This window comes from Furipterus horrens, unplaced genomic scaffold (assembly GCF_987537825.1).
Source record: "Furipterus horrens unplaced genomic scaffold, mFurHor1.1.pri manual_scaffold_9, whole genome shotgun sequence".
Lineage (NCBI taxonomy): Eukaryota > Metazoa > Chordata > Mammalia > Chiroptera > Furipteridae > Furipterus > Furipterus horrens.
Window position 1 is genome coordinate 1,104,533 of NW_028327179.1, and position 21,855 is coordinate 1,126,387.

General features: G+C 60.5%; 1 protein-coding gene across 1 annotated transcript in view; it reads left to right on the forward strand.

Annotated features, from left to right (window-relative positions):
- The first annotated feature begins 99 nt into the window (after positions 1 to 99).
- Positions 100 to 21,855, forward strand: part of LOC150001183 (ATP-binding cassette sub-family A member 13-like) — a 94,505-nt gene continuing 72,749 nt past the window's right edge. Inside the window, exons 1-12 of the mRNA XM_090287766.1 lie at positions 100 to 292; positions 2,882 to 3,000; positions 5,183 to 5,352; positions 6,009 to 6,088; positions 6,618 to 6,736; positions 9,642 to 9,836; positions 11,228 to 11,392; positions 12,280 to 12,457; positions 13,984 to 14,123; positions 18,079 to 18,189; positions 20,357 to 20,447; positions 21,445 to 21,621. Of these exons, the coding sequence (XP_090143892.1) occupies positions 100 to 292; positions 2,882 to 3,000; positions 5,183 to 5,352; positions 6,009 to 6,088; positions 6,618 to 6,736; positions 9,642 to 9,836; positions 11,228 to 11,392; positions 12,280 to 12,457; positions 13,984 to 14,123; positions 18,079 to 18,189; positions 20,357 to 20,447; positions 21,445 to 21,621 (1,738 nt within the window). The remainder of the gene's footprint in view (positions 293 to 2,881; positions 3,001 to 5,182; positions 5,353 to 6,008; positions 6,089 to 6,617; positions 6,737 to 9,641; positions 9,837 to 11,227; positions 11,393 to 12,279; positions 12,458 to 13,983; positions 14,124 to 18,078; positions 18,190 to 20,356; positions 20,448 to 21,444; positions 21,622 to 21,855) is intronic.

Here is a 21,855-nt window from a genome sequence, read left to right on the forward strand (position 1 = left end):
AGACCCGCTGCCGTGCACCAGCCTGGGCCGGCGGCTGTGCCGAAGGACTGCAGGACAGACGTGTGGACGCCGGCTCTGGCTGGGGCTCCCACACCGCCAATGGGGTTCAGGGCGTCGGTAGAGCGTCCTCAGCAGGGCGGGGCAGCCCACCTGTCCCGCGCAGCCATAGGCCTGGGTGAGCCTGGCGTGGCCCTGGCGCTTTCGGGCTCAGAGCCACACGTGACTCCCCTGATGAGGGTGTCGGGAGGCGGCTGCTGCAGGGCGGAGGGGCCAGCATCCCGGGGCCGTGCGGGTGGGTCCAGAGCGTGCCGAGAGCCCAGAGCCGTGGGCAAAGGCCAGGCCCCCCGGTGCTGCAGCGCAGCGTGGCCGTGTGCCCCACGGGTGCTGGGCCCGCACCTGTCCTGCCCCGAGGGGCCGGGCCTCTCCGTGCACAGCAACGGGAGTCTGCCCTCCCCAGCGTCCAGAGAGCCGCTTCGGGTGCACGTGGGGCACAGGCTTAGCTCTGACCTGCTCACTCACCTGTCTCCTAGTACAGACGCGTCCTGAGGCCCAGGAGCTGACGCATCTTCTGGGCTGAGAAACACGAAGCACGAGTGAGGGGTGGAGGGGCCGCTGGGCCTGTCGGTGTCAGTGAGACCCACCTGTCGGGGGGGCTTCGTTCCTAAAGGAAACCCGTGTGTCCGGGCAGCGGTGCTGAGCGCCGGCCCTGTGGTGCCGGTCACGCATCGGGGTCTGAACGCACCCAGAACGGGCGGTGGGCGCCCCCACGTGGAAGCGTCTCGGGGCCGCGGGTCGTTACGCCGCCACCTGCTCACTTGCCGCCCTGGCCCAGCCGCGCACGGAGGGACGATTATTCTGACATTTCAGTCAGCTGGCGTCAAAAGGAGTTAAACCCTCATTAATCCCTGATTTATATTTATTTTGCCATCCTGTACTGCAGCTGCTAAATTAACGTAGCAAGCTTGAAATTACATCGTTAACAGAAAATTAATTCTGGATTTTTGCATTTCATTTTAAGAAAACTCAAGTGTGTCCTCAAGCCTGACCGAGAAACAGCCTGTCATTCCATGTTCCTTATGACACTGTCCCTTTGTCCTGTGTTCTAAGCGGGCAGCGACAGGCCCAGCAAAGGTTCAGGTGCCACCCCTTGAGGGTTCAGGGCGGAACGGGCCAAAAGGACCATGGGAGAGCAGGGCGTGCGGCTCAGTGGGCCCAGAGGCCCAGGGGGCACCTCAGTGGCTGAGTACACTGACCTTCCCATTTCCCAGATGGGCAAACTGAGGCCCAGAAGGTGGGCTGGGAAGCCCAGGGCTTCTCTGTGGTCCAGGAGCCTGCATGTGGTCTGGGGCCAGCAGGAGCGAGGGCTCGGCCCAGAGCCTGGTGGGCTGGACCGCCTGAGCGGGGGGTCTGACATGTCCCAAAGCCAAGCAGAGGGACAGTGGCAGGGAGGCCAAGGCAGGGCAGGCCACTGGGCATGCAGAGGTGACGTGAGGCACACGGAGGGGCCAGGACGCAGAGGGCGGAGGCCAGGCGGGCTTGCCAGCGTGTCCTGTGGGCAGGGGCTTGGACGGTGGCCGCAGGACACCATCAGGGACAGGCCGGTTCTGCCGATGGCCCAGCATTTCCTCCCGTGACCATGCCATCCGTGACTCAGCCGTGCAGTCCCCGTCCAGTCCCCGAGCCCCTGCCTTGAGTCACGTGACAGGCTTGCCTTCAGCGGTGCCGGTGCCCAGGGGCGGGGGCGCCGTCCTGGCCGGGCTGTTGTCTTCCCCAGGCAGGGGGTCCGCCTGTCCCCAGGGACAAGTGCTGCATTGCTCTTCCATGTTGCATTTTCCTGAGAGACCACATAAGAGACAGACTTTACATTTTTTGCTGGGAGCTCAGTTTTCAAAGTCAGAGAAGCAGGAAGATTAATGAAAACACGGTATATTTCATGTACTCTACGCTGCAGAGTTAAATCAGTTTTGTAAGATACCCTTTGAGACACAAAGCAATACTGTAAGAAGCGGGACTGAGTTTTTTCTCTAGTTGAAAAAAATGAAAGATTTTGTTACTCATAAAAATAGTTAATTTTTCTGTAACGAACGGTGTGAGTATTTACCAGGCTTCTAGGAGGCGCGGAGCCGTGTGCTGGGCTCTCGTGGGGACGTGGGACCAGACGTGAACGGAGCCCTGCCCGGCCTGGCCCGGCTGGCGCTACAGTGGGGTCCGCGCAGCTGTGATGATCCCCCGCGGGTCTGCGCAGCCGGTGCAGGGGCGCGCGGCTCGGTGCTGGGGCACAGGTGCCTGAGGCCCTGAAAGGCAGGTCAGGAGGCGGCAGCGCAGCGTCAGAGGTGCAGGGGGCTTCGGGGAGGTGTGGGGACACGGGAGGAGCTGGGCGCAGGCGGCTGCGGAAGCCCTGACAGACCGGGACAGCCATCTCCCCCAGGAGCCGCTGGGCCCAAGGAGGAAGTGCTGGAGGGGAGAGGGGCAGAGAGCCAGCGGGGGCTGGAGAGGTGCCGTCAGGAGGGGGGTTGTCCGTGTGCCCTGAGCGGCGTGCAGGACGGGCCCCCTCGTGGGACCTGTGGGTCAGCGTCCACCCTCCTGGGCCAAGGCCACCTCTGCTCAGGGACGGGGTGGCCCTGGGGGCGGGGTGCCTCACCTGAGGGCTCAGAGCGGGGCATGAACTTCTGTGTGTTCAGGGAGGCCGCGAAACGCAAGGCAGCGAGTCACAGCTGGAACGCCAAAGGCACAGCTGCCCTGCCTTCCGAATGCTCACTTGGTGATGTAAGAAGTGTCTGTGGGTCTGTATCACTTTGAATCTTTAAGAGATGACATCGTGAGAACAGGTTGTTCGGGAGAAATTGTCACTCATTCTGTGGCTGTGTGTTTCCTCCGGCAGAGAACCCGTCCCTGGCCAGGGACCTGCTGTGTGCGGCTCTGACCTGCAGGCCCGGTGCGCTACGGCGGCTGCTGGTGTCTGCTCTGGAAGCGGCCACTGTGCTGCGCGGCCTCTACCAGGTGGGTCGGCTCTCAGGGTCCGGGGTGTCCTGCGTTCACGGCGACTGGCCGTGCAGGGCCGCCTCGTCACTCTGGGCTTGCTGGCGGGGCTGCGCCCAGTGACGTGGGAGGTCAGGGCCACAGAACAAGTGACGCCCTCCCCTCCCGGGGGCCCCCAGCTGTGTGGGGATGGCCACAGACTCCAGAGAGCAGGCTGCTCAACTTAAGGACTTACGCAAGCGGGTTGTTACCCAAAGACGTCATTAAAAATCAAATTGTGTGAACCCAGGACTGCCGACGTTTTAAAAAACGTGGTCGGTACTCACGAATCACAGCCCCGGTGTTACCTGAGCCTGTGGTGCTCTGGTCTGCCCTTGGGGACGGCCCGCCCCTGCTGTGTGTGCGTGACGGATGGGCCATGTGCTGTGCGCTGCGTGTCCTTTCCATTCCCGTGCGCAGAGCCTCGCAGTGCGCCTGGTGCGAGGCCACCATGGCAGCACTTACACCATGAGACCTGGCAACTTCCGCAAACGAGATCTTTTCCCCAGAGAGGCGGTTGTTAGCCGTGTGCCAGCCTGTCCTGGGCTCTGACCTCCTGACCCCCGGGCACGTGCCCAGTGGGTGCAGCGTGGCGCTGCCCTTTGTGTTAATTTGGACAAGCGCCCAAGAGCGCCCAGGCTGGGCCTCCATTTACACTGGATCTGAGATGGGACATTTATCTGGGGCCTACCGCCTCCCCTGGGCTTAACGACCGCTGGGCCCGTGGCCGCCTGACTGGCCAGGGCTGCGTGGACCGTGGCGACGTCTGTCCAGCGGTGGGGTGAAGACCCGCCTCCCTCCCAGGTCCAGTTCTGAAGACTGTTCGTTGCTTCTGTGTCACAGTGACCGCGCCCCGTCGTCCGTCCAGGGAAGGCTGGGTTTGCGTGGGAAGCGGAGGGACCAGAGGCAGCCTGGCGCTCCCGCCACGGGGGTTGGGCAGGGACAGCTGCATGTCCGTGGGCGTCATGGTTTGTGTGGACGGGAAGCCGGGTCTGCAGGGTGCACACACGCCTTCGCCGCCCCAGCACTTTGTCCCGAGCCGTTCGCTCCTCGGGACCCTCAGAGCCGTCCCCCGGGGAGCAGGTGTGTGCCGGGTGGTAAATGTGGTTAGAAAGGCCCTGGCCGGCAGCTCCGAGCACTGAGCGGCCTTTGCAATAATAAAACAGGTGAGAGGCTTCGGCTTTCAACTGCCTTGGAGACTCTGTACCTATAGCTCAAGTGACTCCAGGGCTGTCAGGGCTTCTGGCTGGGGACAGCGAGGGGGGTTCTGGTAAGAGGCACCGGAGTCCATGTTTGATGTCAGGAGCAGAAGGGCCCCTCTCGGGAGCCCAGCCTGAGGGGGGTCTGTGGTCCAGGGCTCCTGAGGGCGGGCGCTCTGCATGCAGGTCTTCCAGGCAGTGCGCGTGGGGCGGGGCCCTGGGCCCGAGGGCAGGCCGCAGGCACGTGGTTTTCTCACTGTCCGTGGGGACTCCTCTGGGGGTGAAGGCTCCGCAGATTGAATCACTTAGAGGCAAGTTCTCTTCCTCTGGTCTGCGCTTTGCTCGAATCAGCAGAAAGTCACAGCGAGGGCCTAAATGAGGACCAGAAATCACTTTTCACCAATGACAGGTGCCCCGTGAGTCCCCACCCTCCTGGGATGAGCTGCATTGGAGCTCGTGGCTGGAGCTCCAGGCTGGAGGGGCTTCCTGTCACACCCCCCCCCCCCCCCCGCCCCACACACACACACGCAGCCTGGTCTGCGGGCCCGGGGAGCAGCGCTGCACCTGCGGAGCGGACGGTGCCCCTGCCCGATGGGTCCCCCGATCGGATCGCCCCAGAGAAGAGTCTGACGTGCGGCCCCCTCGTGGCTGCTCACACCTGTCCCCACCACGGTCTTGTGCGGGAACCTCCCTGTCCTTGTCCCCAGTCACAGACATCAGAGTCACGTTGTCGAATTTAAGGGTGAAATCAGCAGGGATAGTAGAAGTGCGGAGGTTCAATTGGGTGTCCAGGTAGTTACCACTTGGGACCCCTTCCCGTGGGGCTCCCTGCAGCCTGCGTTCTCAGGCCTGAGGCCCCCGCTGGCTGTGCGGTTCCGGGAAGGGGCGCTGCAAACACGGGGCACACGCTGCGCGGGGAGCGGACTGGAGCTCGCGTCTGACGACAGCGTGGCTGTGTTTCCCAGGAGCTGCAGACGGCGTGGTCCTCGCCCCGGGGGCTCAGCTGCGAGGGGCTGAGCAGGAGCCTCTCCAGAGCCTTGGAGCACTTCCGCAGCGGCTGGCGGGGCGCCCGCGCCCAGGGCTGTGCGTGCGCCTCCGGGTCCACGCTGGACTGGGACCTGCGGCGCCTGCACACGTACGTCCGCGCCGCGGCGCCTGTCTCCCCCAGACCTGGGCCGGCTCGCCTTCTTCAGGGCCGAGCTCCAGACAGTAGTGTGTGCCGCGCCCCTCTTATATGCATGTTACTACACGTGTCTTCTGAGCCACGCTAGAGTCTGGTGTGACTTCACACTTTTCGCTCTGGGACGTGTGGGGCCCGAGCTCTCAGGGGCGCCGCGCCCCGGATGACACCTCTAAATCCGCGTGCCTCGGGCCGTGGCAGGTTTTCCAGAGTACTCCTCCGTGGCAGACCCCTCCTGGTCTGAGTTCTCCTCGTGTAACCTGGGAGGGGACCTCGGGTGCCCTGCACTGTGCCGGCGACCTGCTCACGGGAGCGCACGCGCTGGTGTCTCAGTGTCCTGAGTCCTCAGATGTCTGTGATACGCTCCGTCCCCTCCTCCATGGTGCTCCCTTGTCCCCGACTCACCGCCCGGTGGGGCTGAGGGCAGAGGAGGGGGTCGGGTGTCGGTGGGTGGCTGTGCGCATGGAGTGCAGATGGGCACCGGGCTGCCCCGGGCCCTTGTGAAAGGCTGTCTGTGGCCTCGTGCGCCCTGGGCCCTGGCAGGGCCCCTCACCCCGCGTGGCCGCTGCCGTTCTGTCCTGTGTGAGCGAGCCTGTCTCCTGCCATTGTAGGCTGGCCCAAAGACTCCAAGAGACCTTGTTTTCTGGAAGTCCGATGATGACTTTTCTTAGCAACTTCACGGTAACTGTGGGTAAGTATTTCTCACATAAAAACATGATAAAAACAAAACGAGTAAAGGAAAAGTCACGTTCTTGTGATTAATGACAATTTAGGACGTGGCTGGTCTGATGTATTTGGGGTGAAGGGGCAAGCCCTGAGATCCTGGGTACCACAGCCAGGGGAGGAAGGGGGGGCACTCCTGTGGTCTGGGCTTGCCCTGGACAAGCCACCGGCCCCCCCAGGCCTCGGAGCACTGAGAGGCCCTGTCCGAAGGCTCCTGCGGGTCCTTCTGGGACACAGATCCGGGGGTGGGGGTGGGCAGCTCCTGGGACTCTGGGTCCCTGCTTCCTAAGAAAACCTGTTCCTGGAGCAAACCCTAAACTGCGAGCAGCGGCGCCCCTCGCTGGGGTGGGCTGGCTTCCCGGAGAGCACAGGGCTGCTGTGCGTGCTCGGCTCCGCTCTGGTCCGGGGCCCTGGCCGGGGCTCACCACCGAGCCTGTCTCCACGGTCAGAGCCCAGGGACTAGCATCTCCTCACGTCTTCCTTTTGTGATTTCCCAGACGTGAAAGTGAAGGATGTGATGAAGAACGTCACCGCGGTAACCGCAGAGCTTCGATCCATCCGCATCTCGGATGAAACTATCACCAGTGTTCTGGAAGCAAACATTCCCCGTGGCCAGGTACCTGCAGCCACTTCCGCCAGTGGCCGCCTTGCCACCCCCCCCCACACCCGCCACGGTGGGGCCAGGCTGCTGGGAGCAGGGCCCTTGCAGGCAGAAAGGAAATGAGCCGGGGGCTCACAGGCCACCCCCGCCCTCACGGTGGGGGTGGGGCGCAGGAAGTGGGCAATTGCAGCCCTCGCTCCAGGCCCTCTGCCCCGCACAGCACCCGGGGGCTGCGGGAGTCTCAGATCATACAAACCTCAAGTATCTGAACATTCCTACACAGGGACGGTGATGTCCCTTAGGTGGAGAGTCACCACGCAGCCTGACCGTGGTGTGGGGGCCCATGGTGGCCGCGGTGAGCGGGACGGGACGGGCGCCTCCAGGGTGCGGGGACGTTCAGGTGACTGAAACGGGTGTGGGGCGTGGAGTGTCCACGGAGGGTGGGGACCAGTGAGCTCCACATCGGTCACGGCAGAAGCACCTGGGTCCTCGGCAGGTGTTCCCTAGCTGCCCTCCTAGCACTTCCAGTTGGGGGTTTAGAACTTTCCAGAAGGAGTAATCACAAAGATGATTCTCAAGTGAACGTTTTTACTCTCAATCAACGGGGCCCTGATAGTTACTTAATTTCACGTCGATTCTGGTAAACTGGGGCTAAATGCATGCCCTGGCAGGTAGATCGGTTAATTAAGACTTAACACGTATTAAGAAAGATGTGGATTGAAGCCAGGAACCCGGAATTCAAATGACAGCAGCTCTAAGTTGTTCGCAGTCGGCACCGAGTGTCTGTCTTGAAGGAGAAATCCCGGACGGCAGCTCAGTGGCAACACAGACGTGTGTGTGCCGGGGGCGGGGTGGGGGGAGGAGGGCACCCAAGGGCTCTCAAGTCTGGAGACAGCGTCAGTTTCGGTCTGGGGTCTGCAGGCAGCGGAGCAGCGACGAGTCAATTGAAGAGCTCACCTGCGGGTCCCTGTCACAGTCACAGCCGTGGGGTCTGGGTCTGGAGCGGCTGTCTGGTCGAGCACACAGCCACCAGGTGTCACTGATGTCCTGCCGTGGGAGGGCTGAGCGGCCAGGAGGCCGGTGTGGGGGGCCGGTCAGTGCTGTCCTGCTTCCGCGCTTCTTCCTCTCCCCCCTTCATAGTGGGCGTCCCCATGGCCCCTGAGTGGTGGCACAGCGAGGCCACCGGGAGGCCCCTTCCCGCCATTCGAGCGGCTGATGAACGTCCAGGCTCTGGTCGGGATGTGTTTCCACGGACCCACATGCCCCCACGTGTCCTGGCAGCATGTGAGCTCAGTCAGGAGATGACATTGGAGCCTGGTTACGGCTCAATTGTCGGGTGGCAGCAGGCAGGACCGTGTGTTGTCTGTGGTCACTGTTGACACCTGTCTCCCTGGACCTCTTCGCTGTCCCTGCAGTCACCTGTGAATTCGTCACATCAGATCCCCAGTCCCGCTGCAGGTCAGAGGTCACCCTGGGGGCTAAGATTGTCATGTGTTGGTCATTTCAAAGTTTCCTTTAATACATGACACTGAGGTGGCCTTCATTTCCTCTGATGTCCCACCTGTGGGTACAGAACGATCATCCTGCCTGAAGCCCTGAAAAGACAGAGGGCACCGGAAATGGGGACGGAGAGGCCAGGCGGGAGCTGTGGCCACCCCTCCAGACCCTCTCCCATGTGAGACTGTTCTCCTTTGGGATTGGAAGTGAGGGCTTATGTCTCTTTTCCTTCTCTCTTGCTCTTTTCCTCAAATATAATCATTTTCAGCCAATGAACTTACCCATATCTTACTCCTATTTCTTTAAGTTTCCTGCCAGTGGGACGTGTGTTTTGGCTGGTGGCCTTTTGTCAGTGATAATGTAGCTTCCAGGCACTTAGCGTCACCGTCCCTGGGGATGAGTGCCTCACGGTGACGGCGCTTAACTCTCCTGGTGGAGTCCTTCGTGGCCCTAGTGACGTCCTGGGTGCAGATGGAGGGACCGGGGCTCACGCACGTTTAGGACCTTCCGGGAGGTCACGGCCCAGCAGCAGTCAGCCTCCCTGTGGCTCCTTCCATTGTGTCCCTGCCATCTGCCTGCCATGTGGTGTCAGTCCCTCCAGTTGGGGCGCTCAGACAGGGTCCCGGAGCCCCCCAGCCTCTGACCTGCTGTCCTGCCTCTTCATCGCACGGGCAGGCCTGGGCCCGGGGGGCACCAGGGGCAGAGAGCCAGGCCACTGCTCCCTGACGCGGGTGAGAGCGATTCTGGGAATCGCAGCCCTGACCACACTTCCTTTGCTTTCCCAAACAGTGATGCAGCCCATGCACTGCCCCCCCTTCCGGTCCCTCTGCAGCCCGGCCAGCTCTGCGTTCTAGTCACAATTAGCTGGGGGGCAGCAAGAGGTCCTCTCTCCGTCCCCCTGAGTCCGAAGTTACCAGCTGAGCAGTGTGGGGAAGGCCTTCTGGGGGCGTCTGTGAACACAGTTGGGGTTCCAGCACACGCCCAGCAGGCTCCCCGATGATGCAGACACTCTCTCGGGGGTCAGCTTCATTTCTGGAGGGAGACTGTGAGCTCCAGGAGCTTGGTCTGCGGACACCTGGGAAAAGCCCCAGCCATGTGGCCTCCGTGCGCTGGGGATTGGCCGTGTCGGCCTCCGCAGGGCCCCCGGGGAAGGATGCCCGTTTTCCTTTAACAGGGTTCGCAGGTGGTATTTCGAGCCCAACAAACCGGACCGTCGTCTTCGTTTCCTTAGTCCCCACCTGCGCCGGGTGCCTTTCAAACAGGAGACGTGGACGGGAGAAGATGTAGGAAGGGAGCGAGGAGAGACAGGCAGCCGCAGGGCAGGGCGGGGAAGCGGGCACGCGGCGGGCGTGGCTGCGTGCGGCGTGGGACCCGCTTCCTCAGGGGTGGGTGTGTCCCGTCTGACCCTCCTGCTCTGGACCAGGTCCTGCCCGGCGTCCTCGCGGCGGCCCTGTCGGGGCGGTGTGATCGGGACGTTCTCGGTCTCCTGCTGGCCTTTCCGGAGGACGGGAAGTCTGCGCTTGCGGGGAAGGAGCTGTGTGGCCTGCCCGGGGCCACCGTGTACGCCCTGATCCTGTCCGTGAGTCGGAACCTGGACCTACGCGGCCTCATCTACAAGGTCAGGGGTGACAGCGGGGGTGGCGCCCCGTGTGCTGTCGGTCGGGGCCACGTTCGTGGCCGGGTAGCGGAGCAAACGCAGCCGGGGCTGAAGTGTGCAGACCACCGGCCTCGCCGGCCTCTGTGGCTCCTGTGTGCTGACCCCGGCTGGGGCTTGGGACCAAGGGGCGTCCGGGGACCTCTATGAGTCGTGCCCCTCAGGGCGTTGACAACGTTGGTGGCGGCCAATGTGCTCACCACAGAAGGTCCCACAGTGAGAACCACCCCCTCAGTTCCCTGCCCGGCCCCTTCTCCGGGGTGCGGGCTGCCGGCCCCTCCCACCCGCCTCGGCCACGTGGGCTCTGTCCCAGGAGGGTGACGTGCCCCCCCTGCCAGGGCCTGCCCGGGAGCCAGCGTGCAGACAGAGGATGACCTGGGGCGGCCCAGGTCCTGTGCAAACCCCACAGTGGGGGCAGGGCAGGGCTGGAGAGACCCGAAGGGTGTGACGGGTGTGGGACCGTGGCCGTGGGCGCAGCCAGCCCATGGGGTGCCCAAGTCAGACCCTCCGCAGAGGCAGCGGCTGTACACCATCCCCACCTGGTCCTCTGCTCCAGCTCGGCCTCTTCCAGCAGCTTCCCTGTCTTCTGGGCTCCACTGCTGGAGCCTTTACTTAAGTTTCCGGAAACTTCACCCCTGCCCTTAGGCACTAGTCTTGCTCCAGGGTGCTCCCCAGAGGAAGACCAGCAGCATCGGGGCTGGAGATGGGGTGCTCTCGGTCTGGGGGGCGGTTCTAGGCATCAGGAAAGGTGGGCCTGCTGCCCCTGCCCGGTTTCCTTCATGGTTCCCTCACCCTGGCTTCTGCCATTGCACACACACCCCGCACACAGAACACACACACATGGTACACAGCACACACACAGCCCACAGCACACACAGCACACAGAACACACACAGTACACAGTACACACACAGCCCACAGCACACACAGCACACACAACACACACAGCACACAGCACAGACACATGGCCCACAGCACACACAACACACATGGCACACAACCCACACACAGCACACAGAACACGCACATGGCACACAGCACACAACACACAGAACACATGGCGCAGAACACATGGTGCAGAACACACATGGCGCAGAACACACATGGCATACAACACACGACACACCCTGCACACACCCCGCATCCCACATGGCACACAACACACACAGCATGTGTGACATGCTCCCCAAACATTTGTGTTCAGATCACGTGCATTTTAAACGAGAAGCAGGGGAGCCCAGCAGAGACGGCCCAGGCTCGGGAGGGAGACCAGTCGGCGCGTTCTCGCCGCCCCGAGGACGCACGTGGGCGCGGGAACTGCGGTGTCGGCCATTTCCTGTTGTTTTCCCCTCAAGGCTCTGATGCCGGCGGAAGCCCAGGGCGCGCTCAGCTCCCTGTCAGATGTCGTCTGCAGGCTCGGCCGCCTGCTCCCCAAAGCCGGCCGCGTCCTGGAGCACCTCCCTGAGTTCCTTCACACGACGCAGCTCACAGCCCTGCTGGACGTGCCGGACGGGCAGCAGGTGCGCCGGGTTGGCCGCAGGGAACAGCGCGGGGGTGCGGGGCCCGTGCTGCTGTGCCTGCGTTTCTCTTCCACACCTGACTTTGGCCGAGACAACAGAACATGGGGCCCTGGAGGCAGGTGCGTGGCAGAGCGCATGGGCTGGCAGCCCCCTCAGCGCCAGCGAGAGGGACGTGGTGGACCTCGCGCCCCACGGGGCCACTCGCGCGTTGCCCGTGACGTTAGGAACCACTGAGTCGGTTATTAGCACAAATGAGGTTCCCAGGGCCCATTGAACTTAATTCAGGGAGTAAATTATCTTCAAAAACCTTGAAACATTTACTTACACACAAATCACTGGCGTACAAATTACAGGTCATTCCTGCAGACACACACATGCACTTGAAAGAGGCCAGTGGCGTGATTTCGTCGTTGCTTGACCTCTGCCTGGGATGGAACTGACGGGGAGGGGAGGTGTGGGGGCGCAAGCAGACAGGGGGTGCTGGACATGGCAGGCGGTGGCGTTCTCAGGTGGCCACGGGTGCGGGCCTCCGCACCCCATCAGCGAGGGACAGTCTGGGGAGTTGGCAAGTGTCTGGGCCACGTGGTGGTAGAGACCCACAGAGAATATTCACCTGTGGGAGTTAGTGACATTTTATGGAAATAGTAGCATATCACTGGACAAGGAGCTGCTGGTGTGGGTGTGACATTTTCCTCTTCCACCAGGCAGATAGGCCAGCAAGCTCGCTGCAGGGGTTTGCACAGGTTCCAAGAACAGAAGGACCGTGGCAGGGACTGCGTCCCTCTGGCCTGTGGAACGTGTGTTTTCCGTGGGAGGGGGACGGCGCTCTGTGAGGACGTTGTCCCAAGTCTCCGCACCACTGAAGTGTGTTCCTCCCACGTCCTCAGATGCTGCACAGCGACCAGGCCAGGAGTTCGGCCTTCAGCTCCTTCCAGGAGGTGATGAAGGAGGTTTGCAAGGAGCAGGCGTCTTTCCTCATCAGCCCTCCCGCGTTCCTCCACTTGCCCGGAGTTACCGAGCTCCTGGGAGAGGACAAAGAGAAGTTCCACATCCCTGAAGACTCAAGTAAGAAACGGGGACCCACATGTGCTTCGCTTGTTTGTCCTTGGTCAGTAGCCTCTTCTGGAGGGAAGACGCCGTGTGGGCGGTGGGCAAGGAGCTTCTACCTGGCCCTCCAACTCTCCTCCTTTCTTCCCATGGGAAACTTAAAACTTTAGTTAACAGTTGACAATCAACATTATGTCTCAGGTGTACCCCATAATGGTTAGAAATATGTATAATTTACAAAGTGATCTCTCCCCCCGGCCCCCATAAGTCTGGTGTCCAGCTGGCAAAATGGATGCAAAAATCCTCAACAAAATATTAACCAGTCAAACTTGGCAATACTTTAAAAAGGACGTAGACTGTGACTGAGTGGGGTTTATTCCTGGGATGCAAGGTTGGTTCAATGTCTGCGAATCAATGAACATGGTACACCATGTAAACAAAATGGAAGATGAAAATCACATGGTCATACCTACAGATGCTGAAAAAGCATCTGACAACATCTAATGCCCATGCATGAGAAGAGCTGTCAGCAAGGTGTCCTTCCCCTGCGTAAGCTGCGGGACGCTGGTAGCACCTGTCCCTGTATGACTGTCTTCTCTGAAGTCAGATTGCTGCTGCCTGTATTAAGCCTGTAATTTAAAGTCTAAGTCGTTAAAATGCCGGTAAGAGCAAGCTCTATAATTCATGTGTTAAAATTCATCATGTAGTCATGCTTTTAATTTATATTTCATGGGATTATTTCTATTGCTCTTACAGTACTTTCTGAATAAAAACTTCTTTTTCTTTTCAAATGTTGAGTTTGGGAGGTGAAATTCACACTGGAAACATTCACAACAGTACTCTTTATATATTGGGTGTTAGGAATCAGGATTTTGAAGCTAAGATAATATTTCCACTTTAAATGTTCTCTTCGGGGGTAAGTGAGCTCGCAACACAGAAGCTTTCATCACTCGCTGAAGACCTGACACTGCTGGGTTACTGATCTGGCCGGTGACGACGGCCCTGTCCTCCTGCGGCATCTCTTGGCTGGGTCCGCTCGGCCTCCACGGCACCGCGGCAGCGAGAACGGCTGCCGGGAGGAAGGGAGGGCTTGCCGGAACACAAGGAGGTTTTCTGTACCGAAGTGCCACGTTCAGCCACTCTCTGCAGCGCAGCGAGGAACCGGCAGGGGCAATGCATGGAGCTAATTTCACGAACACAGTCTAATCCTGGTCCCCAAACTGTACCGTGGAGATGAGTATTTTCTAGACTAAAAGCCAGGGCACTCCCTTTTCATTACAATGGTCACCTTCAGGGGTCCGTGTCACCGTTCAGTGCTCTTACTGATGAGAGGCCACACTTCCTTTCTTCCAAATGACAGACGTGAACGTGGCACCTTGAAGTGTCTCAGACAAGAGCCACTGGACGCAGCATCAGGCACCACTACCCCTGCGTGTCCCGTCTGTGTGCAGGACCGAGGGAGGTAGGTCCCTGCGTGCTCACCCAGGGTCCTGCACCCTGAGTCTCACTTTTTTGTTTTTGTTTTCGTTTTTGAATTGCGACAGCTCCGTTTTGCTTGAAGCTTTATCAGGAGATTCTACAGTCCCCCAATGGCGCTTTGGTGTGGTCCTTCCTCAAACCCATACTGCACAGCCAGATCCTGTACACCCCCAGCAGCCCGGAGATCAACAGGGTCATGCAAAAGGTACGTCCGCGTGAATGGGGCTCAGGTGGCCATACGTGTCGGCAAGAAATCCTTTCACATAGTCCCTGTAGTTGCCATGTTGTGGGACCACCTAAGCGTCTCTCGGGTGGATTACAGTTTACTCTGGTCTGTCTTTTCCCGTCTCTGCTGGTCCAGCTGACTGGCAGTCACGGCCTTTGGGGCCCGCTGGGGGCGAGGTGGCCCTGGGACTCGCAGCCTGTGAGGACAGGTAGGCAGGGGCACCGGCTCAGCCAGCTGCGGCAAAACCTGGGGTGCAGACGCCGGTCCGTGCTCGGTGCCCCTGGTGCCTGAGGATTTGCAGTCGGGATAAGTGGGGTTTCCCAAGTCGACCGCCAGGCTGGGGGCTGCGCTCCAGGGAGGAGGCCCGACAATTCTCCGGGAGCAGTTAACGTGACCTCGTTGTCGAAGGCTTTTTCCCTTTCTCGTGCTGCTCATTTCTCAAAACCGCCCGCAAGAGGCTGTGGTGTTCTGTGTGCTTGTACTCGATCACATGGCATTTCCTTGGGGTCTTGCTTGCTTGTCCCATGGTGGCCAGTGAGCCTGCAGCCTCCTTCAGGACGCGGGACGATCTGACCCTGGACCAGAACCAGAGATGGGCTGCCATGTCCCATGTATGATCAGCCTCCGCACCCGGAGGGCGCGGCCTCGGCGCAAGCGCGGCTGTGGTCCCGGGAGCAGTCACCTCGCTCTTGGCCAGGCTGGCTTTTTCGGGGGGTCCCCTGTTTCCAGCGTGGCTCTTGCGGGGGCTGTGGCAGGCGCGCCCCCAGGCTCCCTCCCACCTGGGACCTCGCTGGGGCTGTATTTGCCTGCGCTGAGCCTGAGTGTGTTTGGTGGCTTCGATGTCTACCCTGACAGTGTGCTTGGGGGCGTGTTCACGCTGAGGCTGCAGCTCACAGTGAAGGGGTGTCATGTGCACGTAGGGCTCACGGGAGTCACTCGGGAGCTCGGGGATGTGGGGTCACCGCCCGCCCAGTGCCCGCGGGGCAGGGAGCCCTAGGGGGCTTTGGGGGTCCCCTGTTTCAGGCGAAACGGCTCCGCCTCAGCTTCCTTTAAATTCGGATGTTAGAACCAGGCCGTGAGCTTCTCTTGGTGACTGTATTGCGTGTTATTGTACGTTAGTGTCATCAGTGGCGTGCGTTCCTCTCGTGTCAGGCCCGGGACTCTGTTCTGCGACCCCGGAGGGGGCGTGCCCGTCCGCTTCTGCTCAGAAGCGTGTGTGCGCGCTGCAGGGATTTCTAATGGCGTCAGGGCATTTTGCTTTTTATTTAAGTTAGTGTTCTCCGTTGTTCTGAGTGTTTAAACTGGTATTAAATGTTATTATTTAGATGCAGCCTGACACGTTAAGAAATCTTAGTCATTTAAAATGGGACGCCACAGAGTTCTGTGTTTTGCAGTTTGTTTAGGAATATAACCCAGGTACTTACTGGTTTTCCTTTCTCCCTTTATTTTTAATTTATGTTTATTAATTTCAGAGTTCCGCTTTCCTCAGACTTGCCGCGTCTTCACTTTATGGATATATTCAGTGAAGGCTTTGTTGGTTAATTTTTACTTTTTAATCGAGTAACAAACACATTCAAGTCTGAATTTTGCTTATATTCAATATATTTCATAGCTAGTACCTTCATTATTTTATATATAATCATTTTCTAAAGAATGTCCTGTAATTAGTTATGATAATATTTAAATGTTTTAACTTGTGAATTTTAAAAGTGCTTACACAAATTTTTGCTAAGAATTTCTAATCTCATTATGAACACCTAAATAATTTATATCTTTGGAGATTTTATTAGCAATTGCTTTGTGCTCTAGCACATTACTTGTTTTAATAATTTTTCTTGGGTCCTTGAAAAGTGAGGGTATGTGTATCCAGGATAAACTAGGACACTAACCAACCTATTTCAGTGGCGATTACTGGCGATATAAAAACATATTTATAAATACATTAAATACATTATATATATACAGGTTGGGGCAAACGTAGGTTTACAGTTGTGAGCACGTGAAACAGTTTATTTGCATATCATTCTTTATTAATTATTGTGTTATTTTGCATGCAAACAACCATAAGCCTGCTTTTGCCCACCCTGTGTAATGTGTGTGAATCTTTATTTGCAGATTAGGACTTTTTATCAATCTGATTGGTTGCGATAATAGCACTTCCCAGCCTCTGCATCTCTCTGCAGTTTGACCCCATGGGTCGTTTGCGGAGCATTTTCCAAGACGTTGGGTATTCACTGTCTTCACACAACAGCCCTGCCCCCCTGTGTTTCTTGAAGCCTGCGCTTGGCTGTGACCCTTGCAGCGAGCAAGCAGCAGAGCCTGGGTCTGAACCCCGACAGGGAGCCTTGTTCACGACCTGACTCTTTCGTCCCCTCTGGCGGGCCCTGCAGAGGCGGGCGCAGGGAAGTCACGCCTCCTACTCCACAGCTCACGAGGCTCCTTGGGCACTGGCCTCTGGTGCCTGGGGAGAGGGTGGGGTTTGCATTGGCGGCCTGCGGACCTCTGTCGGTGGTGGGGGTCCTTCCTCCTGAGGGCGCTGACCTGTCCTGGGGCCCGTCTCTTCTGGGGCCAGAGCCCTCCTTCCCTTACACGCTCGTCCTGTCTGGAGTGTGTCTTGTTTCTTCTCGCCCCCCTCTCCTCCTGGCTCTCCTCTGACAGCGGGGTTGGCATCGCCAGTCTGATTTGTCATTTTCGGCCCGCTCCCGGCCTGTCCGGCTCCCGCTGAGTCCAGCAGCCCGGCGCTGCGTCTGCAGGGAGCGCCTCCTCGTGGCAGACGGGTCCTTCCTTGAGGCTGCCTTCTCTCTCTCACTTTCCTTGAAAGCACAAGTGAAGCCTTCTATCATGTTTTCTGTCTTTCATTACAGTCGCTCCTAGAGAAGGACTCTGACTCTGACTCGCACATCGGCTCCTCTTGTACTGGGAGGGTCTTTTCACGGCCCACCAGCGTTCCCCCTAGGAGCAGGGGCTTGCGCTCACCCACGGTGGGCACAGGCCTCAGGTCTGTGTGGAGGCAGCGAAGCGTGGGCCCGCGGAGCTCATGTCGGTGCCCAGACGTCGGGGAGCTCAGCAGAGCGCGGACAGACGCAGGGCCAGGGACGCCGGTGCACAGCTCTGTGCTGGCGGGGGCGCCGGTCCTGGGAGCAGGGCCCTGGCTGGTGGTGCAGGACGCAGGGAGCCCCCTGTCCTTAGGGTGCTGGCTGCCTCTCACTCCCACCCTGGGGTGGCTGGTGCCACTATCAGAGGCTCCTCGGGACCCCAGGAGATGCAGCTGGAGTCCCCAGCCCTTCTTAATCGTCTCTCTTCGGCATTGAGAATATTTTCAGTACCAAAAACACAGTGTTGTGACAGACATGTTAGGATACAGCTTGGCTTTCTTCATTTCCCGAGGATAGAGTTTCACCGTGAGAGAAACGGCATGGGCGTTATTTTGTGGGTCAGGGCCTGTTTTCAGGGCCCCCAACCGTTTCACACACACCTGATGCCGATGGCCGGCAGCAGCAGTGAGTGAGCTCACAGGGCCGGCTCCATGCTCTGCTCCTCAGAGCGGGGGGCGCACGCACATGCGTGGGCGGAGCTGGGGACAGATCTTGGAGGAAGTGGGGCAGACATTGTTTTACTCAGCCAGTGTGTGCTGGGGACACCGAGGTGAACAGGTGGATAGGAAGGGCGCCCTGTAGTGGCGGGTGGGTGGCCCCTGATGGAAAGAGCGTGGACAAGAGGTCTCGGGGACACGCCTGGGCTAGGAGGGCATTGGACGGGTCACCTTGTCTGGGGAGGTGCCGGCCAGCCTGCAGACGGCTGTGGCAGACCTTTGCTCTGATGGCCGGTCCCTTCCACGTGAGGCTCCTTGCCGCCGCCACAATGGGGAGGGCTCTTCTGGCTGACACACGGACACGCGGACACACAGACGTCACCAGTTTGCTTTGTTTTGCAGGCGAATCACACTTTTCTCTTTGTGGACAAGCTAAGGACTTTATCAGAAACATTGCTGAAAATATCCAGCATTTTTCAGAGCTCTGGAATGGGCCAGCTCAGCCAGCTGCAGGTGAGCAGAGACCTTGTGTGTCCGAGGGCTGGGGGGCAGGGCTGGGGGCAGGGCTGGGGGGCAGGGCTGGGGGCAGGGCTGGGGGCAGGGGCTGGGGGGCAGGGCTGGGGGGCAGGGCTGGGGGCAGGGATGGGGGGCAGGGCTGGGGGCAGGGCTGGGGGCAGGGGCTGGGGGGCACGGTGTGGGATGCACCTGCTGGGGAGCGCCTGTGTGGCTCTGACCTGCCGGCCTCTGAGAGATGAGCAGAGGTCACATTGTCACTGTTGCTCGCCTGGCTTCTCGTTCCAGGTGAAGGGGCCGCTCAGGGGCCAGCCGCCTGGGTTTCAGCCCCAGCCCCCCCGCTGGGCGGCCTGGCACTGGTGCCAGGAGTGAGGGGGCCGCTGGGGGCCGCTGTGAATGGCTGGGGACGCAGAGAGCTCGTGGGACAGTGCTCGGCGGGTGGGAAAGGCTTCCGTGTCTGGGTCCTTCTGGAAGTGGGTGCCAGGAGGGGTCACGCACGAGATGCCATTAGGGGCACGTCTGGGTCTCTGAGCAGAGGGGGAGGGGCCTGGAAGGCGGGCTGCAGCGCCCCTGCCCAACGGGGACGTGGGGGTGGCCCTGGGGGAAGGAGAGAGGGTGGGGGGCGCGGCCTGCACCACGGAGCCCTGCTGAGCAGCTGACACATCGGCGCTGAGCCGGGGCCCGGTCAGCGGCCCCTGTGCTCCTGCGATGGCTGTGACGTGGCAGCCACGGGCCAGGAGCCCCGGAGGCAGGTGTGGCCCCGGGCGAGCTGAGATGGACCTCGGAGCACGCGCGCTCCTGGCCTTGCTGGCCCAGCTGTGTGAGGGCCAAGCTGTGACCGGTTGTTCCTTCTTTGGTTTGTTTGCTCGAGGACTGATCTGCTGACGGGAATCCAGTGGACGTTCTCTGTAGCGACTCCGGTGGGGAAGGGTTTGGCCTTCGGGAGGGGCTCCGGTGGGGCGGGCGCCGCAGAAGTGATGGAGCCCCGCGGCGTCCTGTGAGGAGGCCCTCCCCAGCCAGCGGCCCCCGCAGACGGCCAGGCGCGGGGCACCATCTGCCCCGCTGTCACATCAGGGACTCACGCCGCTTGTCCAGTCGCTGGGGGGACCGATGACTCAGAGGACACAGCGTGGGGAGTTGTGTTCTGTGTCCTGGCGTCCCGGTCCTGCTTGGGGACGGTCTGTCGGTCTCTGAAGTGGCCGTAGCTGACGCCCGGCTGTGCCACTGACGCGACCCCGACCTCCTCTCCTCGTGGGTTAGAGTCGCAGGGATGCCCCGTGGAGCTGTCGCCAAGGCTGACTGACCGACATGTAATCAGGTGTCTGCTTGGGCCTGACAGTCAGTGAGCGCCCCGGGAAGGGGAGAAACGAGGTTCAGAGAGGCGCACGCCAGGCTCGGAGTGAAGCCCTGTCACCGGCGGCCGGAGCGAATGGTGCCAGCATGTGACAGGCGGGGGACCGGGGCGATCCGCTGGGGAGGGCGCGTCCCCTGGGGGCTGGGCCGGGCACCGTCGGGGTCCCAGACAGACTCCCGGGGGTCCCGGCAAAGGCCACAGCTTGTCCCCACTCAGAGCACCGAGCTTCACGCCCAGGCTCCCGTGCGTGCTGGACGCTGCGGGGGGGAGTGCGGGCGAGCATGCCCCGGCCGCCGAGTGAAGGCGCAGATTCAGGAAGGGGGGAGGGGAGGGAAGTGTTCTCGGGGTGCAGCCCACACGCAGCTGTTGCCGGGGGGCCGTTCGGGCCGCGGTTGTGGAAGGGAGCGGCGCGTCAGAGGTGACCGGACGGAGGTCCCAGGATGAAGGGGCTTTGGGGCAAGGCCGGGCCCCTTCTCCAGGGTTTGGTAACACGACCCCTTTCACACCTGGCCTCCAGAGAAGGTGGGCTGGGCACCTGGCGGGGACATTTGCCCAAAAGCCAGTGCTTCATCCCTTCTTTGTTCTCCATATTAGCGCACACTTATAGTTGTAACTAAATTGTCGTGATTGTTACTTTTGTTTTCAAGATGAAGTCCTCCCCACGTTAGCCTGCGATTCACTGTGATGTTTTAGGGCCTCGTTTAAGATGAGTCGCTTACGTGCCTTTTTCTTGGGCAGCAGTGAAACTTTGTGTATCCTATCATCGGCCTAAGCGACACTGTTGTTTTGTTCAGCTGTATTATTTTCCTTCAGGACGTCCTGAGAAACAAATTTATAAGGAAGTTTGTGGAAAGCCAGTTACACATGGATGTAGACGAGCTCACTGAAAAGCTGCAGGCATACGGTGAGTGGGCGTGGGTGTGCCCTTGTCCACGTGTGTAAATGTGAGCGTGGGTGCCCACGTGTGCATGCGCCAGAACGGGTGTACATGTGGGTGTGGGTGTGTGTGGTGGCTTGCCCTGTGGCCACACGGTCCCTGGTGACCCGCCCGGCTCTTCCCCTCCGGGTCCTGCTCGCCGTCTGTGAGGGCGAAGGCCCGCACACACCCGCGGGGTCGCTCCCACCTGCAGGCCTCGGATTTGCTGACTCAGGCTTGACTGGAGAGGAGGTGAGTCAGGAAGGACGGCTCCTGACCTGAATCCGGGTGTGGGAGTCGGGAAGTCGCTCCATGAAGCAGAGAGGTGCTCTGGGGTTGGGGGTCAGTCAGAAGCAGCAGCACCCACCTGGCACCGTGGGGCTCACAGTTAAGAGACGACCAGTGGGCGCACAGTTCTTCCCCGGGAGCCGGCCGTGAGCCCGCAGCTCCACCCGCTGCCCGCACGGCCCACGAGCCGGGCGAGGGCACGGCGCGCGGGTTCCCTCCTGTTGCTCGCGTCCCTCCGTGGCGGCCTTGGCCGCTCCGTGACTCAGGGCGGGCGCTGTCTAGGAGGCCTGGCTTCCGGGGGGGCCTGCTCCGCAGGGTCACCAGGGTCCAGGCTTGAACACTCACGTTTTTGGCAGCGTCCTGGGGGGTGGCGGGGGGCTTCTGCCTGCCGCCCCGGCTCGTTCTCTGTTGACTCTCGTCCCGTCCCCACCGGCCCACGTTCCCGGGGCTGCAGCCGGCCTTTCTGAGCCAGCTGTTCTCTGCATTCACACGGGGGTAGCTGTGTTACTGGCATGTCTATGACAACTGGGGGTACACTCAGCAAGTGAGGAGCCCCTTCTGCACAGAGTTTGCCTCTTGGGTTCACTTCCTCCTGGAGGACTGGAGTGGCAGGTCCGGTGCGTTTGCACGGTGTCGCCGTGGGAATGGTGGGTGCCGTGCTAGGGGTCTGCCACCTCTGCTGTGCTCACGTCTGCAGGAGGGATCCTGGGCAGCACGCTGAGCCGCGTGGGTACCGCCCGCGTCCTCGCCCTGGGCCGCGTCCTGGCCAACCTGTCCTCCTGTGTGGCCCTGAACCGCTTCCGGGGGCTGGAGACCGTCGCTGTCCTGGAGGCTGAAGCCCAGGAGCTAATGCGGGAGAACGGTTTCTTGGCCAGTAAGTACCCGGTGACGACCGTGCTCCTGGGGCACCCACCAGCGCCCTCTCCCCCCCCCCCCCCACGCCCCACGGGGCTTAGGAAGAAAAGCATCCTCCCACACGGAGCAGGACCAGGCCGACTCGCTGCCTTGGGTGGATGGAGAGGTGGCCTTGCACTGCAGTGTGCCCCTGTCCTCGGCCCTGCGCCGTTCACCGCGACTGTTTGTACTGGCTTGTCATGCGCTTTCACGG